Genomic DNA, 17,649 nt, shown 5'->3' with positions numbered 1-17,649 from the left:
CAGAGGAAACATCTTTACAATGTCCATCTTGTCATAACCATTGAAGATCTTGTATACTTCAATTAAATCATCTCTGTCTTCTAAATTCCAGTGGGAACAAGCCCAACCTGTCCGATCTATCCTTGTAAATTAATCCGCACGTTCCAAGTTTCAATTTAGTAAACTGGAGGCATGTTGGAGAAACCAGAGCTGTTTTAGGAAATTTTCTTCATCTGAACACTTCTGTTTTTAAGTCCTGGTTTCTTCATAGGGAAATGGGGAATACCAAAGCCATTGCCTTCAGTCCCTGCCACACACTTTCCATAGCTTTAGATTCTGTCTCTGTTCCAGGCCCTTGCCTCTGGCTCAATCAGACAGTTCACAATCGTGTATTGTAAAACGTCTTGGTTTCCCTATTTCTCCCCAACTCTAATATTGCCCAGCACTACAATCCTCAACACTGCATTCTGATTTCCTTTCTCTCATTCTTGGCAATTGTTTCAGCCTGAAGCTGTGGAATTCCCTCTCTAAATTTCTCCACTTTTCTCTCCCCCTTTAAGATGTTCCTTAAAGCCTACCACTTTGAACAAGCTTTAGGTCAGTAACCCAATCTCTCCCTTTTTAATTCATTCGTGGGACACGAGCGTCACTGGTTGGCTGGCTGGCTATCATTTATTGCCGATCCCTTGAACTGAGTGGCTAATTGTCATTTAAGCGGGCAGTTGAGAATACAGAGTCACATGTAGGTCAGACCAGGCAAGGGATGGCAGATTTCCTTCCCTAAAGTACATTCGTGAACCAGATGGGTTTTTCTGACAATCGACAATGGTTTCATGATCATCAGTTGATTCTTAATTCCATTTTTTTTTTAGTTACGTTCAAATTCCACCATTTGGTGTGGTGGGATTCGAACTCAGGTCCCCAGAACAATAGCTGAGTTTCAGGATTAATAGTATGGCAATAATACCATTAAGCCATCACCTCCCCTCTTTTGTCTCCATGTTCATCTTTGTTTAATAATGCTTCTGTGGTAAAGGCACTAAAAAAGCAAGTTTCTGTTGGTGCCCTGCTGAGCTCTCTGATTTTCTCCAATACAGGCTCACCTGAGGCGACACATGGAGATTCATGGGCGAGTCGAAAACTACAGTCCCCGTCAGCGAAGACTCCGCAACCTGGTAATCACAGAGGAAAAGGAGAGAGATAGAGAGGCAGAGGCAGACGCAGACACGGTGCCACACATGGCTGGCCTGCCTGAACAGGCCCAATCCACTATGGCCACAAACGAACTGACCAATCAAAACACTGAAACTCCAGAACCTTCAGCTCATAGCTTTACAGATATCAGGAACTATCAATCTGAACTGTCAGTGGGTGTGACAGATATGTATGTCGAAGAGGTAACCATAGTTAAGATATGAAAAAGCCAATTGCCTTACCACGTGGCGTAGATGTGGGTGTCTCTTAAACAACTGACTCTTGCTTTGTAATATATGTAAAATAAAATGGAGTTTTTAAATGTTCACTGATCAACACAATTGTCTCTGTATTTCCTGCCAGCTTGCTTGTTGAGGGGTGGGGTGGGGGGAGAAGAGAGGGGGGTGGGGGGGGGGAAGAAGAGAAGGGGGGGGAGGGGGGGGAGGGAGGAGGAGGAAGAAAGGGTGGGGGAAGAAGAGAGGGGGGTGGGGAGGGTGGGGGAGGAAGAAAGGGTGGGGGAAGAAGAGAGGGGGGTGGGGGAAGAAGAGAGGGGGGTGGGGAGGGAGGGGGGGGGAGGGAGGAGGAGGAGGAAAGGGTGGGGGAAGAAGAGGGGGGTGGGGGAGAAGAGAGGGGGGTGGGGGAGAAGAGAGGGGGGTGGGGGAGGGGGAGGAGAGAAGAGAGGGGTGGGGGGGGGAGGAGAGAAGAGAGGGGTGGGGGGGGGGGAGAGGAAGAGAGGGGTGGGGGGGGGGGGAGAGGAAGAGAGGGGTGGGGGGGGGGGGAGAGGAAGAGAGGGGTGGGGGGGGGGGAGAGGAAGAGAGGGGTGGGGGGGGGGGGAGAGGAAGAGAGAGGGGTGGGGGGGGAGAAAGAGAGAGGGGTGGGGGGGGGGAGGAGAGAAGAGAGGGGTGGGGGGGGGGAGGAGAGAAGAGAGGGGTGGGGGGGGGAGGAGAGAAGAGAGGGGTGGGGGGGGGGGAGAGGAAGAGAGGGGTGGGGGGGGGGGAGAGGAAGAGAGAGGGGTGGGGGGGAGAAAGAGAGAGGGGTGGGGGGGGGAGGAGAGAAGAGAGGGGTGGGGGGGGGGGAGGAGAGAAGAGAGGGGTGGGGGGGGGGAGAGGAAGAGAGAGGGGTGGGGGGGGGGAGAAAGAGAGAGGGGTGGGGGGGGGGGAGGAAGAGAGAGAGGGGTGGGGGGGGGGAGGAAGAGAGAGAGGGGTGGGGGGGGGGAGGAAGAGAGAGAGGGGTGGGGGGGGGGAGAGGAAGAGAGAGAGGGGTGGGGGGGGGGGAGGAAAGAGAGAGGGGTGGGGGGGGGAGGAAAGAGAGAGGGGTGGGGGGGGGGAGGAAAGAGAGAGGGGTGGGGGGGGGGGAGGAAAGAGAGAGGGGTGGGGGGGGGGGGGAGGAAAGAGAGAGGGGTGGGGGAGGGGGGGGAAGAGAGAGGGGTGGGGGGGAGAGAAGAGAGGGGTGGGGGGGGGGAAAGAGGGGTGGGGGGGAGGAGAGAGAGGGGTGGGGGGGGGGAGGAGAGAGAGGGGTGGGGGGGGGGAGGAGAGAGAGGGGTGGGGGGGGGGAGGAGAGAGAGGGGTGGGGGGGGGGGAGGAGAGAGAGGGGTGGGGGGGGGGGAGGAGAGAGAGGGGTGGGGGGGGGGAGGAGAGAGAGGGGTGGGGGGGGGGAGGAGAGAGAGGGGTGGGGGGGGGGAGGAGAGAGAGGGGTGGGGGGGGGGGAGGAGAGAGGGGTGGGGGGGGGGAGGAGAGAGAGGGGTGGGGGGGGGGAGGAGAGAGAGGGGTGGGGGGGGGGAGGAGAGAGAGGGGTGGGGGGGGGAGGAGAGAGAGGGGTGGGGGGGGGGGAAGAGTGAGGGGGGAGGGGGGGAGGGGAGGGGGGGGGAAGAGTGAGGGGGGAGGGGGGGAGGGGAGGGGGGGGAAGAGTGAGGGGGGAGGGGGGGGGAAGAGGGGGGGGGAGGGGGGGAAGAGAGGGGGGGAAGAGAGGGGGGGAGGGGGGGGAAGAGAGGGGGGGGGAGGGGGGGGAAGGGGGGACAGTGAGTGAGTGAGGAGGGGGATGAGTGAGTGAGTGAGGAGGGGGATGAGTGAGTGAGTGAGTGAGGAGGGGGATGAGTGAGTGAGGAGGGGGATGTGAGTGAGTGAGGAGGGGGGGGTAGGTGAGAGTGAGTGAGGAGGAGGGGGGTAGGTGAAGTGAGTGAGGAGGAGGGGGGTAGGTGAGTGAGTGAGGAGGAGGGGGGTAGGTGAGTGAGTGAGGAGGAGGGGGTAGGTGAGTGAGTGAGGAGGAGGGGGGTAGGTGAGTGAGTGAGGAGGAGGGGGGTAGGTGAGTGAGTGAGGAGGAGGGGGGTAGGTGAGTGAGTGAGGAGGGGGGTAGGTGAGTGAGTGAGGAGGAGGGAGGGGAGGTGAGTGAGGCGGTGGGAGGAGGGGGAGGCAAAGAGAGTGGTCTCAGGTTGATTACAAACACAAGATGAATATTACTGGCAGTGAATTAATCAAAAACAAAATACAATAGATCATGGAAAATAAAAACCAGATTAAATTCCTGCATGTGTGCAACAGAAACATTAAGTTTATAATTTGGGATTTATGTGCAAGGCTTTTTTTTAAAAGGAGTTTATCTTGTTAATATTAATTGATAAAAATTCTAGATTGTCTTTGTGAAGTGTTGTGTTTAAAGGGAAGCCATGGTCCCTGTGTCCCCAAATGGATCACCTAAAATGGCAATTTGTGAAGCACTCTGGCACAATTGGGCAAGAACTAAAACAGCAGGCTGCTGTCTAAAAGACAGATAAACAGGCTGCAACTCAGACCACTGAATACACATGATATGGGCCATCTCCAGGACAAAAGGGACTTTCTGGTCAAACTGGGTTGTTTACCAGACATAGAGGCACTGTAACCCCTTATTTGGGAAGGAGGGAGGTGTGTGTCCTATGTGCCCCCAGCACATACAAACATGGCCGATGGGGACACATCCAGAGATTGATGTGGCAGCACCCGATTGGACTTAATCAAATCAGGGTGATCAAGTCCTGATTGATTGATTGGCAATGGCCAAAAGGGGTGTGAAACCCAACAGGGTATAAAGGGTGCTGCGCAAACAAGAACCTCTCTCTCTCTGTCACCCCACAAATGAACTACAACAACGGTGACTGTCGCTAGCAACCGCCAGCACAAGGAAAGCCACCACACTGAAGGAAGGAAGACCAGAGCCAGAATGCCATATCAGATTATGCAAAGGACTACAGAGAGACCAGCGCACAGATAAAGGCCAATATCTACTTGGGTACTTGCCAGTCACACAAAGTTAAGTCAAGGTCTAGTATTAGACTTGAACTTTAGTATTTTCTGTAAGATAACATTGGTTGGGTGGGTGATTATTGATTGTGTCATTTAAATAAATATTGGTTGTACTAACAAGAAGTACACTTCTTAAAACAGACTGTGCAGCAGGCACAGCACCCTTATGGAGTGACCTTCTGATCTAAATAACTAATATCTAAACAGGAAGAAATTGCAAAAAAAACACTTTCTACATTTTCCCTCAGTTCTGTAGCGAATACTCAACCTCTATTGCCTCAATCAAGATCTCACTTTCCATGTTTGAGTCTATGACAGTTAGTCATCCAACCCAAGTTGTTCTAGTCCTGAATGCCTTCTCAGTGAGAGAGTAACAGGTATCCCAGCTGATTTTCTTTCCTGTGATGCTATTCAATGAAAACTGTCAAAATCCCAGAGGACCATAGGCTGCTCTCTCCCTTGTTTGAAAGATCTGACTGATGCTGATTTAGCCCGAGGGTCACCACACCTCAGGCAAGGAGCAATTGTGAGGAGGTGGGCCTTCACGACTAACTTCAACTGGTACAGGAATTGAACCCTACACTGTTGGTATCACTCTGCATCATGAGCCAACCGTCCAATCAACTAACAGACCCTCTCTAGTCAATGAAGACTAAGGCAAGCAACATTCTTCCCAACCAACAACAAAAAAAATGGAATAACTGGTCATTTGTATGTCTACTAGAAGTGAGAGCATGAGGGAATACTCTCCACTTGCTTGGATGAGTGCAGCTCCAACCAAACTCAACAAACTTGACACCATCCAGGACAAAGCAGTCTGCTTGATTATTGCCTGTTCCACATTCAATCCCTCCATTGCTGATGCAGTGGCCCATGTGTGCCATCTACAAGATGCACTGCAGGAACTCACCAAGGTTCCTTAGACAGCACCTTACAAATCCATGACCACTACTGAATTTAGAAAGACAAGGGCAGCAGATAGCTGGAACACCCCCACCTCTCCTCCAAGTCACTCACCATCTTCGCTTGGAAATATATTTCCATTCCTGCACTGTTGTTGAGTCAAAATCCTGGAATTCTCTCCCTAACAGCACTATGGGTAGACTTATCCCACCAGGGACTGCAGAGGTCAAGAAGATAGTTCACCACCTTCAAGGGCAACTAGATGAGTAATAAATGATCTAGTCAGCATCCCCCATATCCCATAAATGAAAAAAAAACTGGGATCTTGCTCTGTGCTAAATGGCTGCTGCATTTGACAACCTTAAAGTCATCACACTGGAGGAGAGAAAGAGCTAATAGAAGGCAGTCAATCAATGCAAATATTTAACTTGATGGGAATAGTTCTGGGGCTCTTCATGATTGCTTCACATGCATTGTCTCTCTCTTTAATTCCTTTTTGTCTGACTGAGAGTCTATCTCAAGTCTGCATTAAATTGTGACTTTGAAACAAAATCAAGTTGAATCCTTAAGAGTAAACACATTTTATTTTAGTGGAATTAGTGTTGTACAAATTCTCAATGTAAACTACAAGTGTTTGTGTACAATAAGCCACAACACTTAAAATAAAAAGACACACACTAAAACTTGAGATAAAAACCAGGAAGTATTTGAAATTCACAGAATCTGAAAGAGAAAACCACTTGCCCCAGCTTGGAAGGTAAATGCATCAACTTTCTACTTCAAGTTTCTTTTCTAGATTCAAGAGTTCAAAGTCTGATCCAGATCAGTAAAAGAAAATGAACCACCCCTCCTCCAATAAATAAAGGTTTGTCAAAATCAAGTTGACCTTCACAGATCAACAAAGTCACTGGTTCCATCTTTGGTCTAGACTAACCTCAACTTGGGCACCGAGCATGTGTTGGAATTAGCATCAGTGCCCAAACCAAGGAGGAGGAAGAAATAAAAAAAGCAAGGTCTCCTGCTCCCACCTTGTATTTACTGGGCAAGGACAGCATCAGCTCTGGCTCTGATCAAATAACCTGCCAACACTGACATGAGGAATGGTTGAGTTGCATGAGGAAGGCAATCACTGCTTCAATCTGTACCCCTGTGAGAGGCAATATCTTCAGGACAGAAAAAGGGTGAAGAGAAAAGAACCAGAAACTCCTACTGCATATTTTAACAGGTTTCTGAACAAAATGTTTCAAACAATTGGACTTCAATTACTATCAGCAGCAAATAAGTACATCATTTATTTCACGTTCTATTCAAGTTACCTCAAAACAGAAACTGGGAACATTTACTTCCAGATTCCAAAAGAACTACAAATGGAGAGCCATGTCTTTCTATTTCGTAGCATATTCTGAATTAGTGATTCTGGAATATTTAATTGCATTATTTCTACTGCTCTATAAATAGAAATATATATATATATATATATATATAAAAAAACTAAATATATACCCCATCCCCTTTGTCTACTCAAGTATTGGAGAAGGTAGATGAGCTATTCTGGAACAAGCTTTTAGCTAGCTGGCGGTGTTACACAGGGAAACTTCCCCAGCAGATTCTGTCCTTCCAAACCAGAGTTCTTTTTTAACACCAGGATGAAATACTATGGATAACAAGCCGGCTACTGCCGGTGGGGTTGGCGACAGGGCAGCAATTTGAGGTGAATTAAATGATACCCCACAGGATTAAAGTGCACCAGTACTAAATCGCCACTTCCCAAGGCCACGAGACTCCAAGTCTACATTTTACAAGTTATTCTCCACTGCACAGATTTGCTCACTTGGGTGTTGGGAGATTTTAATCGGATTAGATCCAGCCTTTAACAAAATGCAACAGTCAGTACCTTCACAGGGCTGTTGGCAAGCTCTGTTTGGAGCTAGTCTCTGTCAATCCTTGTACGGACTGAACAGACCTTCCAACTAGAACTCGTTTCACATCACCTTCGCGTAAACATTAAACACTGTTTTATATTATGTGTCTTCATTAAAAGCCAGGAAACAGCACAGCGTGTTCACCTGGTTTTTCATTCTACTTTAACGCACTCATAGAAAATGCAAAAAACGTTAAAAATATAGCAGACTTCATGGGGCTGGAACAAAATACAAAGCTCAAAATAGTTGTGTGCTAAACCAAGATTATATCTGCCTGTGCAGATATAGCATCAAGATCCTGTGGACTACTTAAAGAGCTGGGTGTTCTGCTGTCCTGTCCTCCCCAATATTCTTCCCTCAATCTATCAGTAACACTACATTAACTGTGTTGATGTTCATATGTTCTTGCTGAGCACAGAATGGTTGCCTCATTATCTTACATTGTTGCACTTCAAAAGTAAATTAATAGCAAGTGAAGCATTTTTGCGATGCTATCAGGCGCTATACAAAGGCAAGTCTTTCTTTCTTAACCAATGCTTTGTAACAAGCGTGTGTCCAAGGGAGAAGACAAAGCTGTCATATCTTCTCACCTAGCAGAATTGATCAACACATACAGTGAAACTTGCCAGATTAAACACAGCCAGCAGCCAATGGCAATGGACGGAGCCCTGTCAATATCAGCAATTTTAGTCAAAACCCAATCCAACTGGGAGCAATGACTGCTTATAACAAGGACAACATTTTAAAATGATAACTGGGAAAAGCCGTTGCTGACACGTGCCAGCTCACAATTAGATGGCATGAAATGTGTTAGAAACCCAGCTGGTTTTTGGTGAGAATCAGAGCAGGTTTCACTGTACAGGTTTCAGTCTTTACTCCAATCTGCTCAGTGCTATAGACGGAGATTCTCGTTATGAAGGTGTCTTCGATATCGAGCTAGATTCAGGGCATTGATTTCATTGTTATGATTGTCGTTCATGGTTCCTTCGAAGGTAACCTGGGCAGTCGGCATGAATTGCCGGAAGATGCTGACAGTCCCATGCCAAAAGGTAGGTTGTGGGAGTCGCCCCACAACGCTCCAGGTGCCAGTCTGTAAATCATAGCTTTCGATTACATCGGATAATTCAAATGTGTTATCGTAGCCACCAGAGACAACCAGCTTTCCCCCCAGGGCAGCCACACTGCCTCCAACATGGACCTGTTGTTCAGAAAAAAAAAACACAATCAGTGCAAGGAAGTATCCTACATGCCAAAGATTGGGAGGACAGGGATATGACATCAAAACTTCTCACCCATTCAGCAGTGCGTTTTTTAAATTCTCATCCTCATTTTCAAATCCCTCCCAACCTCTGCAAAATCTCAGCACTTCCCTCCACTTCATCGCCATTATCCCCTTCCAATTCTTCCCACTATGTTCTGGGACCTCAGGGCTGGAGAGTTTACTCCAGAACTAATGCAAATGCTCCTCTGATTTTTACACACGAAACACATCGTCAAACATTTTTCACTGCATCATCCAAGCACTGCTCCGCACCCCCACCCCACGCATTTCCACCCCCTGCCCTTGGTACCTGATTCATGGATGGGATTTTGTCCCATTCATTCTTGGTTGGGTTATACACATCGACCTCTGAAGAATCATCCCTGCGGAGAGAAAGAAAGAGACTGGGTTTTAATGATCAGCCCAGATGCCATCAGTGTGTAACCAGAGGCACCATACCTTGACAGAACATGCCTCTACAAAACATACAAGATAGGAGCAGGAGGCCATTCAGCCCCTTGAGCCTGCTCCCCATTCAATAAGGCCATAGTTTGTGTTGAGTTCCATATTCCCATCCACCTCTGATAACCTTTGATTCCCTTGCCAAGCAAGAATCCATCTCTGCCACAAAAATATTCAGTGACCCCCACCTCCACCATATTCTGAAACTGAGTTCCAAATTCAGCCCCTCCTCAAAAAAAAGCTCTTCAAGACAATCCATTTTTTAAGCCTCACTGGTATTTTGTCCCAAGCCTGGTGGAAAAGTGGCTTGCAATTATATAGAATCTTTCACAGCCAGTGGAGTCATTTTGAAATTACCACACTTTAAAATGACAGATGTTGGGAAATGAAGCAGCTAAATTGCACAGAGCCAGTTCCCACAAACAGCAATGAGATAACTGATCAGACAAACTGTTTCAGTGATGATGTCGAGGCATCACCAAAAAACGCATCTGATTCTGTGGCAATAAGACTAAAATCCTGACCGCAACTTGATAAAAATAATCACAGCCAAGATAAGCATAATTCTTATTATATAATAAAATACTAGGATCTGAGGGCACAGCCTCAGAGTAAAGGGACGACCCTTTGGAACATAGATGAGGAGGAATTTCTTCGGCCAGAGGGTGGTGAATTTATGGAATTCATTGCCACAGAAACGCTGTGGAGGCCAGGTCATTGAGTGTATTTAAGGTAGAGATAGATAGATTCTTTATCAATTTGGAGATCAAGCGTTATGGGAGAAAGGCGGGAGAATAGGGTTGAGAAACTTATCAGCCATGATTGAATGGTGGAGCAGACTCGATGGGCAAAGTGGCCTAATTCTGCTCCAGTATCTTATGTGTAACCTTCACTGAATCTGAGACCATAAGTAAAAGGTTTCAAAAAAAAAACAAAAGCGAAACAGCAGACGAAAGTTTCTGGGAGTTGATCAGTGAAATGGTAATTTTGGAATAGTTTTAATAACCTGCACCCCTTCACTTAAAAGTCCGTTTCCCCTTCAGCTTCATCAGCGTGGTTCTAGCTTAGTCAATCCTGCCCAAGGTGGTGTTAATGATGCTGCAATTCTCCTTGGCATTCCTATTTTGGAAGGGGTGGGTGGTGGAAAACACAGGATTCCAATCCCTGAGACAACTCCTATCTCCGACTTGGCTGTACGGCCCTCGCTCCGTGATCCAATAACCCATTAGTGCTTAGGCTCACATAGTCAGTGGATACTGGAGAGTGAGGTACCAGTACTGTGGAACCGAAACCAAACAAGGAATCATCACCTTCAGAAAACTGGCAAGCAAAATACAGTTGATATGAATTGGAGTGTACGCAGTAAACAACATGATTAGATAACAGTTGTTGCTGACGTCTGAAAGCAAACTCCCCTGTCCCGATGTAATTTGTGTCCACTTGTTTACTCAGTCACTCAGTGTCTGACAGCAGCAGATGGTGTGGCAGCTCCTTCCACCGCGCCAGACAGGAGGGGAGACAAGAAGTTTGTTTTTAAAAACACGAGTTGTTATAATCAGGAACGCACTGCCCGAAAAAGCAGTGGAAGCAGATTCAATAGTAAACATTCTAAAAGGGGAATTGGCCAAATATTTAAGAAGGAATAAACGTGCAGAGCTATGGGACTAATTGGATAAACTCTTTCAAAGTGACGGCTTAAGAAATGATAAGCTGAACAGACTCCTTCCATGCTGCCTAATTTCAGCTGTTAGACATTAAAAAGAAATGGATAACTGCAGGTGGGTTGGAGTTGGTCAAGGGCCATTTGGCAAAAAAATCCACCAACCATCAAGATGTGCTAACTGCACACCAACCCAGTCTGATGAATGGTTATGGGGATAGGGCCAGGGAAGGAATGGTGGTTGGTGCAGACTCGATGGGCTGAATGGTCTCCTTTGGCATTGGAGGAATTCTATGAATGGAAACCATACAACCCGAGTCACTCCATTTGGGAACTGTTCCACTATGAAACTGCTTTAACATAACAGGCAACACAGCCCCTAAGCTCAAGGGCCACTTTGATTCATACCACATCAGCTGATCTCATCTAGGACATTAATGGAGTAGGGAAGCAGGTGACAGGAAGCACTAAACAGAGTTTCACCAGTGATTAGACTCTTGTATCTCAAGATTCACTGGGTCACTAAGTGAACAGAATAGGCACAGGTCACAGATAATGTCTGAATCCCTGTTAACGCTTAACTCCTGGGTATGTCACATTGCTGATATCAACAGATTTTGGCATCCTGAGTCAGAATTTCTAGTAATGGAATATGAGAGAGAAACTATTTCTAACGGCTGAAAAACATAATTAGAGGGCACAGATATACGATGAATGAGAGAAAGGATAAAACCTTTTAATGCAGAGAGTGGTTAGGATTTAGAAATGGTATAATGGTGGTGACTACTGATTTAATAATAAATGTCAAAAAAGAATTGGACAAATACTCAAAGGGGAAGAATTTACAGGGATATGGGGCAGGAGCAAGGGAACGGGACTAACTGGATTGCTCATCAAAAGAGCCAGTGGAGGCACAATGACCTACCATGCTATACCGATGAGTACAAATTGGCTATACTGCATTCACTGGTTACAAAGGCCATGAAAGGTGCTATATTCTGAGTTTCCTACGTTTCTTATTAAATGGAAGACTTTTCTTTTCATCAATAAAGAAAAAATCCCAAAATCGACCCAGCCGTACCCAAACCTCCAGGCCAATTAAATTTAAACAGACTGGTCTATAAAAAGAGAGAGGTGCAAATACAAAGGAATCTCTTATCCAAGGTCTTTAGGATCATGGGCTGCAGTTGGACTCCATTTGTTGTGGAGATGAAAGGCCACTTCAGGAAAGATGTGCTGCTGGGAAAAGGAGGAAACGTGGAACAGACAGCTGCAATGACGTAAGTGAGTGAGTCACTGATGTAAACCTCAAGGGGGAGTGAGGGGGGGGGGGGGCTCTTGATTCATGATACACGGTCTAGACATTTGAAAGTGATCTATTGAATATTGGAAACAACTGGAGGCATATTCCACACACACCTTGTCTGTGGAATCAAATGAGCTTCCACATCGCAGGGTTTTACCGTAAGGAAGCGGCCTTTTGATCCATCATACCTGTGCCTCTTGCTGAAACAGGGAATTTAGAATGACTCAAAAAAAAAGCCAAAATATCTGGAAATAAGTTCAAGGGTAGAAAGAACATTTTTCTTAATCAAGTGTGAAACTAGTCACATCCATGTATATCTGAAACTATCAAGGGAAGCTGAACAGTACATACCTGTGTATGCGTGCATGTGGACAGAATGGAAAGGAAATTGCATGCCCGCACAGGGTTGGCAGACAAATAGCATCAGGTTGTGATGCCAGCAGAGTTACACAGTGTGAAATTTGCCTACAATGCATGGAGATCAAGGCGAGGTCCCCAAATGGTCTTGGTGTTTCTATTTATGGACATCTCTTTATTCACAGTCAACCCATTTAAACTCACCGAACAAAGTATATCAGTCCATTGAGAGTCACTGTCTTTGGCACAAACGACCATGGAGGCAATGAGCCGCAAACCACAACACTCCATGAGTCAATCTCAGGATCGTAGCACTGAATGGCCATCGCCTCTTTGCCAGTGAGTGTGCCAATGGCATAGAGTTTGCCCCGACAGGCTGTACTCGAGCAGTTCTCCATGGGGAAGGGCATAGGTTGTAGGGCCTCCCAGCTGTCAATACTGTGATCATAGCGCTCCAGGCTGTCATGGGCGATGATGTAGATGTGGCCTTTGAGTACCACGGAGCTGTGATACTCTCGTGCTTGAAGCATGGGTGAAACCTCAGTCCACTCATTGACACTGGAATTGTAACGCCACACACAGTCGTACATTGTCGTCCCATCAGAACCACCTGTTAAGACAAAGATATGCACAAAGACAACTTTCAGTGACTGTTCCTCTCTGTCCAATGGTGGACTTTCTTCATGACAGTGGGTAGCACTCCCACTTGCAGCAAGAAAGTTTTGGGTTCAAGTGTCTCTCCACAGATTATTGATGACATTCCCAGAATAATGGAGTGCCACACTGTCAGAGGTGCTGCCTTTTGGATGAGATTTTAAACCAAGGACCTGCAAGCCCTCTCAAGTGGACATTAAAGACCCAACGGCACTGTTCTGAAGACGAGCAGGGGAGATATCTCTGGGAATTACGGCCAATATTTATCCCTCAATTCACAGCGCTCAAACAATTTATCTGATCACTATCACACTACTCTTTGTGGGATCTTGCTAGGTGCTAATTTCCTACATTAGAAAATGACATTTCTAAGAGTACATCATTGGCTGTAGCATCCCAAGGTCATGAAAGGTGGTGTAATAATGCAGGTCTTTCTTTGATGTGAACCTAGACTGGCTATCCGACTGTGGCAGCATCACAACTGAGCTCAATGGCCAAAGTAACACACTTTCCGTAATTTACAGACCAGAAAGAGGCCATTCTACCCATCGGTTCTGTGCTGGCTAATGAAATCCAAACTTCAACCCACTCTCCTCATATCTTACTCTGCTTCAATTATTAATCCAATTTTCTCCTTAAAATAATTCAATGGTCTCTGCCTCACACATCCCCTGGGGCAAAGCCATTTGTGGTCCAACTACCCCTCTGTGCAAAATGAAAGGTTTTTCTGAATTCCACTCCCCCCTTCTCGGTAATAATCATCATGGATTCCCAGTTTAGAAGAAGTACTCCTTCCTGGTTTACTCTATAAAACTAGTCTGAATTCTTTAAAACTCTTAAATCTTTTGACTTTTTCTGGTTCCTTTTCGCAACCTTGGTTTATTATCACTGGCATTGCTCCAAGTGAATCATAGCTCCTTGTATCTTTAAGTGACTCCCTAATCAGTCAGTACTTCCTGTGATATAGTCATTGCCTTTTATAAAATGCCCTCAACCTCGACCATCTTGTTTATAAAACGCAACAAGAACTGCAGGCATTGGGTCTGAAAGATAACTGGCAGCAGAAACTCTGGCCGAGACCAGGCCAGCCAACTCAGCAGAGAGCTCGAACCTACTCAGGGCCAGGTATGCTCCTCTGGCAAGCTCCAGCAATAGAACATTGCACTTGCTCCTCAGAGAGCAGCAATTCTCCACATGGGGTCTGTTTACTAGAGTGGAGCTGCATCCCAAGCCCAGGGTGGCCAAGACTAGACACAACAGAGGATCGGTCCCTCAAGGATCGTAGCATCCTCAGGAGCCAGTACTAAAAACAGACCCAGACTGGGATTCTAGCCCACTAAACCCCAAAATAGACCCAAGCTGGGGTGCATAGCCCACTAAAGCCCCAATACAATTACAATCATGGAGAGATTTTTTAAACCTCGAAAATATCACTGACATACAGTCCCACTGTAGCTGCTGGTTAAAAATAAATTCTCAATAACAAGGATTTCACGCAGTAAAAATAACCGCGTGTCCAGAGCATGTTGACATGATCTATATGGAGAGTGAGCATGGAGACAGCAAGGACAGAAATAGGACAGCATTTCCCAATGTCATCATGCGTCAAGGTTCTATGATTTGAGAGCAAAATCTGGGACAGTCCAAACTTCCTCAGAGCCATTCTGAGCTATACTGTTGGTTGAGCTATACTGTCAGTTGGTGAACTTAAAACCCATGTGCAAGTGTTCTGCCTAACTATCTCATATACCCAGAAAAAATATATATTTTTAATGTTGTAGTCCAGTTAGTTCATCACCCATGTTGGGCAAGTTGTCCTTAGAGGAAATTTTAAAACAAAACAAGATCAACATGTTGATCTCCACATAACAACTCAATGGAAATCAACATGGGGTTTGGTTTGGCTGTGGCTGCACGCGGTTGTGAACCTAAAGCTCTCTCTCACGACGAGCAGTTTAACTGCTAAGGGCAAGGAATGGGCAATGGGCAATAAATGCTAGCAACACCCACACTCTTACCCTTAAAAATTACTGTAGATTTTTTAAAAATTTTATTTTTATTTCAAATCACGTTTTGTGTTCACAGTTATGTTCACTTCATTTGCTCTGTGAAGTTTAGATGCAAGTCTTTATTTAAATCAAAGAGATATCAGTGACAGTTAACATTCCAACAAGGGAAGTAATAGAGGCATCTTTCAGGCCAATGGAGCAAAGTGTTGTGAGAACATCTTTTATACAATGCCTAGCTTTGCGTTGTATGAAAAACTTAATTATTAGCAATAATTGCTTTGCAAACAAGTTGCACGTATAAACTGTTAATCTTCAATATCTTGGCCTATGGATGAATGGACTAGAATGCTTTGAACATGCAAATTTTCAAGAATACTTGCATGTATTTGTCTTTTTTAACAGATTGACTCATGGACCAGCTGTTCCTCAATGGGTAGCACTTTTGTCTCAGAGTCAAAAGGCCCAATCCAAGGCCTTGAACATACACTTCAATGCTAGTGGATCAGTTTTCAGATGAAAGATCAAATTGAACCGATTGCCTTTGCAGAGATTTCCCATCAGTTTGTAAGAAGAGTGGAGAGTCCTTTCTTGTTTTGTATTCTCTTGAATGAGAAGCGATCCGATCGAAATATTTAGAATGATCAAGGGATTCTATAGGGTAGATAGAGACAGTCAATTTCCTACTGTGACGGAATCCAGGGGAACCTTCAACATCTTACAGCAGAGGACGACGACATGGGCCCATTTCTGACTTTTTGGAAGACCTACTGAATATCCCACTTCCCTGATCCCCATTTAAAAAGAGATGGCACTACCTGGGAGGGGATTTTCACAGTAAAATAATTGCAGTGTTAACATAAGCCTACTTGTGACACTATAAATAAACTTTAAATTAGTGGGGTGGAGGGGGAAGGAGGACCCCCCACCCCCCATAAGCCTATTCCTGTCCAAGTTGACCATTAACAGATTCAGGCAGCGAGTTGTCTGGCCTGGCTGTCTGTCCTTCTAACTGCAACTATTTATGCATCCAGGCAGCGTTCACTGGCATGCTTCAGGTCTTCAGTGAGCAGCAGACTCTGCGGGAGCTAGGTAAATCACAAATAAATACAATATCCCTTTTTTTTTAACCTCCTTTTAAAATATAGAGATACCATGGCTGCAATGGGTTGAAGAGCCTTCTCTGTGCACGATCTTTGTTGGAGCAGCATGGTGGCACAGTGATTAGCACTGCTGCTTCAGAGCATCAGGGACCTGGGTTCCAGTCCTGCGAGTTTCCTCCAGGTGCTCCGGTTTCCCCTCAGTCCGAAAGAAGTGTTGGTCGTGCTAAATTTTCCCTCAGTGTACCCGAACTGGCACCAGAGTGTGGTGACTAGGGGATTTCCACAGTAAGTTCATTGCAGTGTTAATGTTGGCTACTTGTGACACGGATAAATAAATCTATTGGACTTTAACCCTGGTGTGGTGAGACTTATTACCGTGCCCAATCCAGTCCAAAATCGGCATCTCCACGTCAATAATGAATATAACAATTCATAACTAATAAATAGTAACCTTCTTACCGGTGACATAGATGTCGTTGCCGAAGGCGGTGATGCTGTAGCCTCCGGCCAGCTGCTCGGGGAACTCGGCCAGGTAGCGCCACTGGCCGCTCTGCGGGTTGAAGCAGTCCACGGTGACCAGCTCGTCGCAGTCCTTGTCGCAGCCGCCCACCACCACCAGGATCTCGGCCAGGCCGGTGGAGGGCCGGGCCCGCATCCGCTCGCACGGGTAGTCGTGGCGGTCGTACTCGGAGGACTGGAAGGCGCGGGCCTGGTGGATGAGCTGGCGGCAGCGGGGGAAGTAGGACACCAGCGGCTCGCTCTCCACGTAGGCCAGCAGGTAGAAGCGGCGGATGAAGGGCAGGCGGATGTGCTCGAAGAGCTCGGGCCAGAGGCGGAGGCGCCGCTTGGGGTCGGCCTTGACCCAGCGCAGCGCCAGCTGGTAGGCCGCCTCCTCCTTGTCGACGTGCAGCCGGTCGTCGGACAGGTACTCGAGCAGCCGGCGCTGCGGCAGCGCCTCGAAGTCCTCGTGGGCGGACAGCTCGACGATGTGGCGCAGGACGAAGCGCTTGGCCTTCTCGGCCAGGCCGCGGCAGGCGTAGGCCTCGGCGAACTCCTGGATATCCAGGCAGTTGGCCACGTCCAGCTGCCGCTCCAGGTAGGCGCAGCACGCCTCCTTGACCGAGGGGAACTGGAAGAGGTCGGCGGCGCGGGCCAGCGGCTCCACGTTGGCCTGGGTGACCGTCACCTGGCCGCTGTAGCAGAAGTCCAGCAGCAGGCCCAGGATGGCGGGCCGCACCCCGTGCAGCTCCACCCGCTCAGCCTGGCTCTCCCGCAGCCGGCCCGCGAACATGGCCCTGAAGTAATGGCTGGCGGCCGCCAGCACAGTCCGGTGGCACGGAAAGTCCTGCCCGCCCGCCGACAGCGTCATGTCGAAGAACTTGCCCTCCGCCCGCAGCTCGCTGATGCCCTGCAGGATGTGCAGAGCGTGGCCGGGGTCGGAGAAAGGCAGCACCGAGGCTTGGGTCAGCGTGCTAGGCCTGTCCATTCCTTCAGAGCGCTGGAGATCAAACCATCTGCAAGCAGAAAGTGTCAGAGATTATTACAGGCATGAGGGGGCCACTCC

General features: G+C 47.4%; 1 protein-coding gene across 3 annotated transcripts in view; it reads right to left on the bottom strand.

Moving 5' to 3' along the window:
* Positions 1-5,919: 5,919 nt before the first annotated feature.
* klhl21 (kelch-like family member 21) overlaps positions 5,920-17,649 on the bottom strand; it is a 33,728-nt gene continuing 21,998 nt past the window's right edge. For all 3 annotated transcript variants that reach the window (XM_080215062.1, XM_080215064.1, XM_080215063.1), the window contains exons 2-5: positions 16,545-17,599; positions 12,527-12,932; positions 8,848-8,920; positions 5,920-8,474 (exon numbers count right to left, since the gene is read on the bottom strand). In XM_080215062.1, coding sequence (XP_080071188.1) covers positions 8,169-8,474; positions 8,848-8,920; positions 12,527-12,932; positions 16,545-17,571 — 1,812 coding nt within the window. In that variant the 5' untranslated portion in view covers positions 17,572-17,599 and the 3' untranslated portion in view covers positions 5,920-8,168. The remainder of the gene's footprint in view (positions 8,475-8,847; positions 8,921-12,526; positions 12,933-16,544; positions 17,600-17,649) is intronic.

This window comes from Carcharhinus amblyrhynchos, chromosome 30 (assembly GCF_965287045.1).
Source record: "Carcharhinus amblyrhynchos chromosome 30, sCarAmb.v2.hapA, whole genome shotgun sequence".
In the NCBI taxonomy this organism is placed as follows: Eukaryota; Metazoa; Chordata; class Chondrichthyes; order Carcharhiniformes; family Carcharhinidae; genus Carcharhinus; species Carcharhinus amblyrhynchos.
This window is presented reverse-complemented; position numbering and strand designations above follow the sequence as displayed.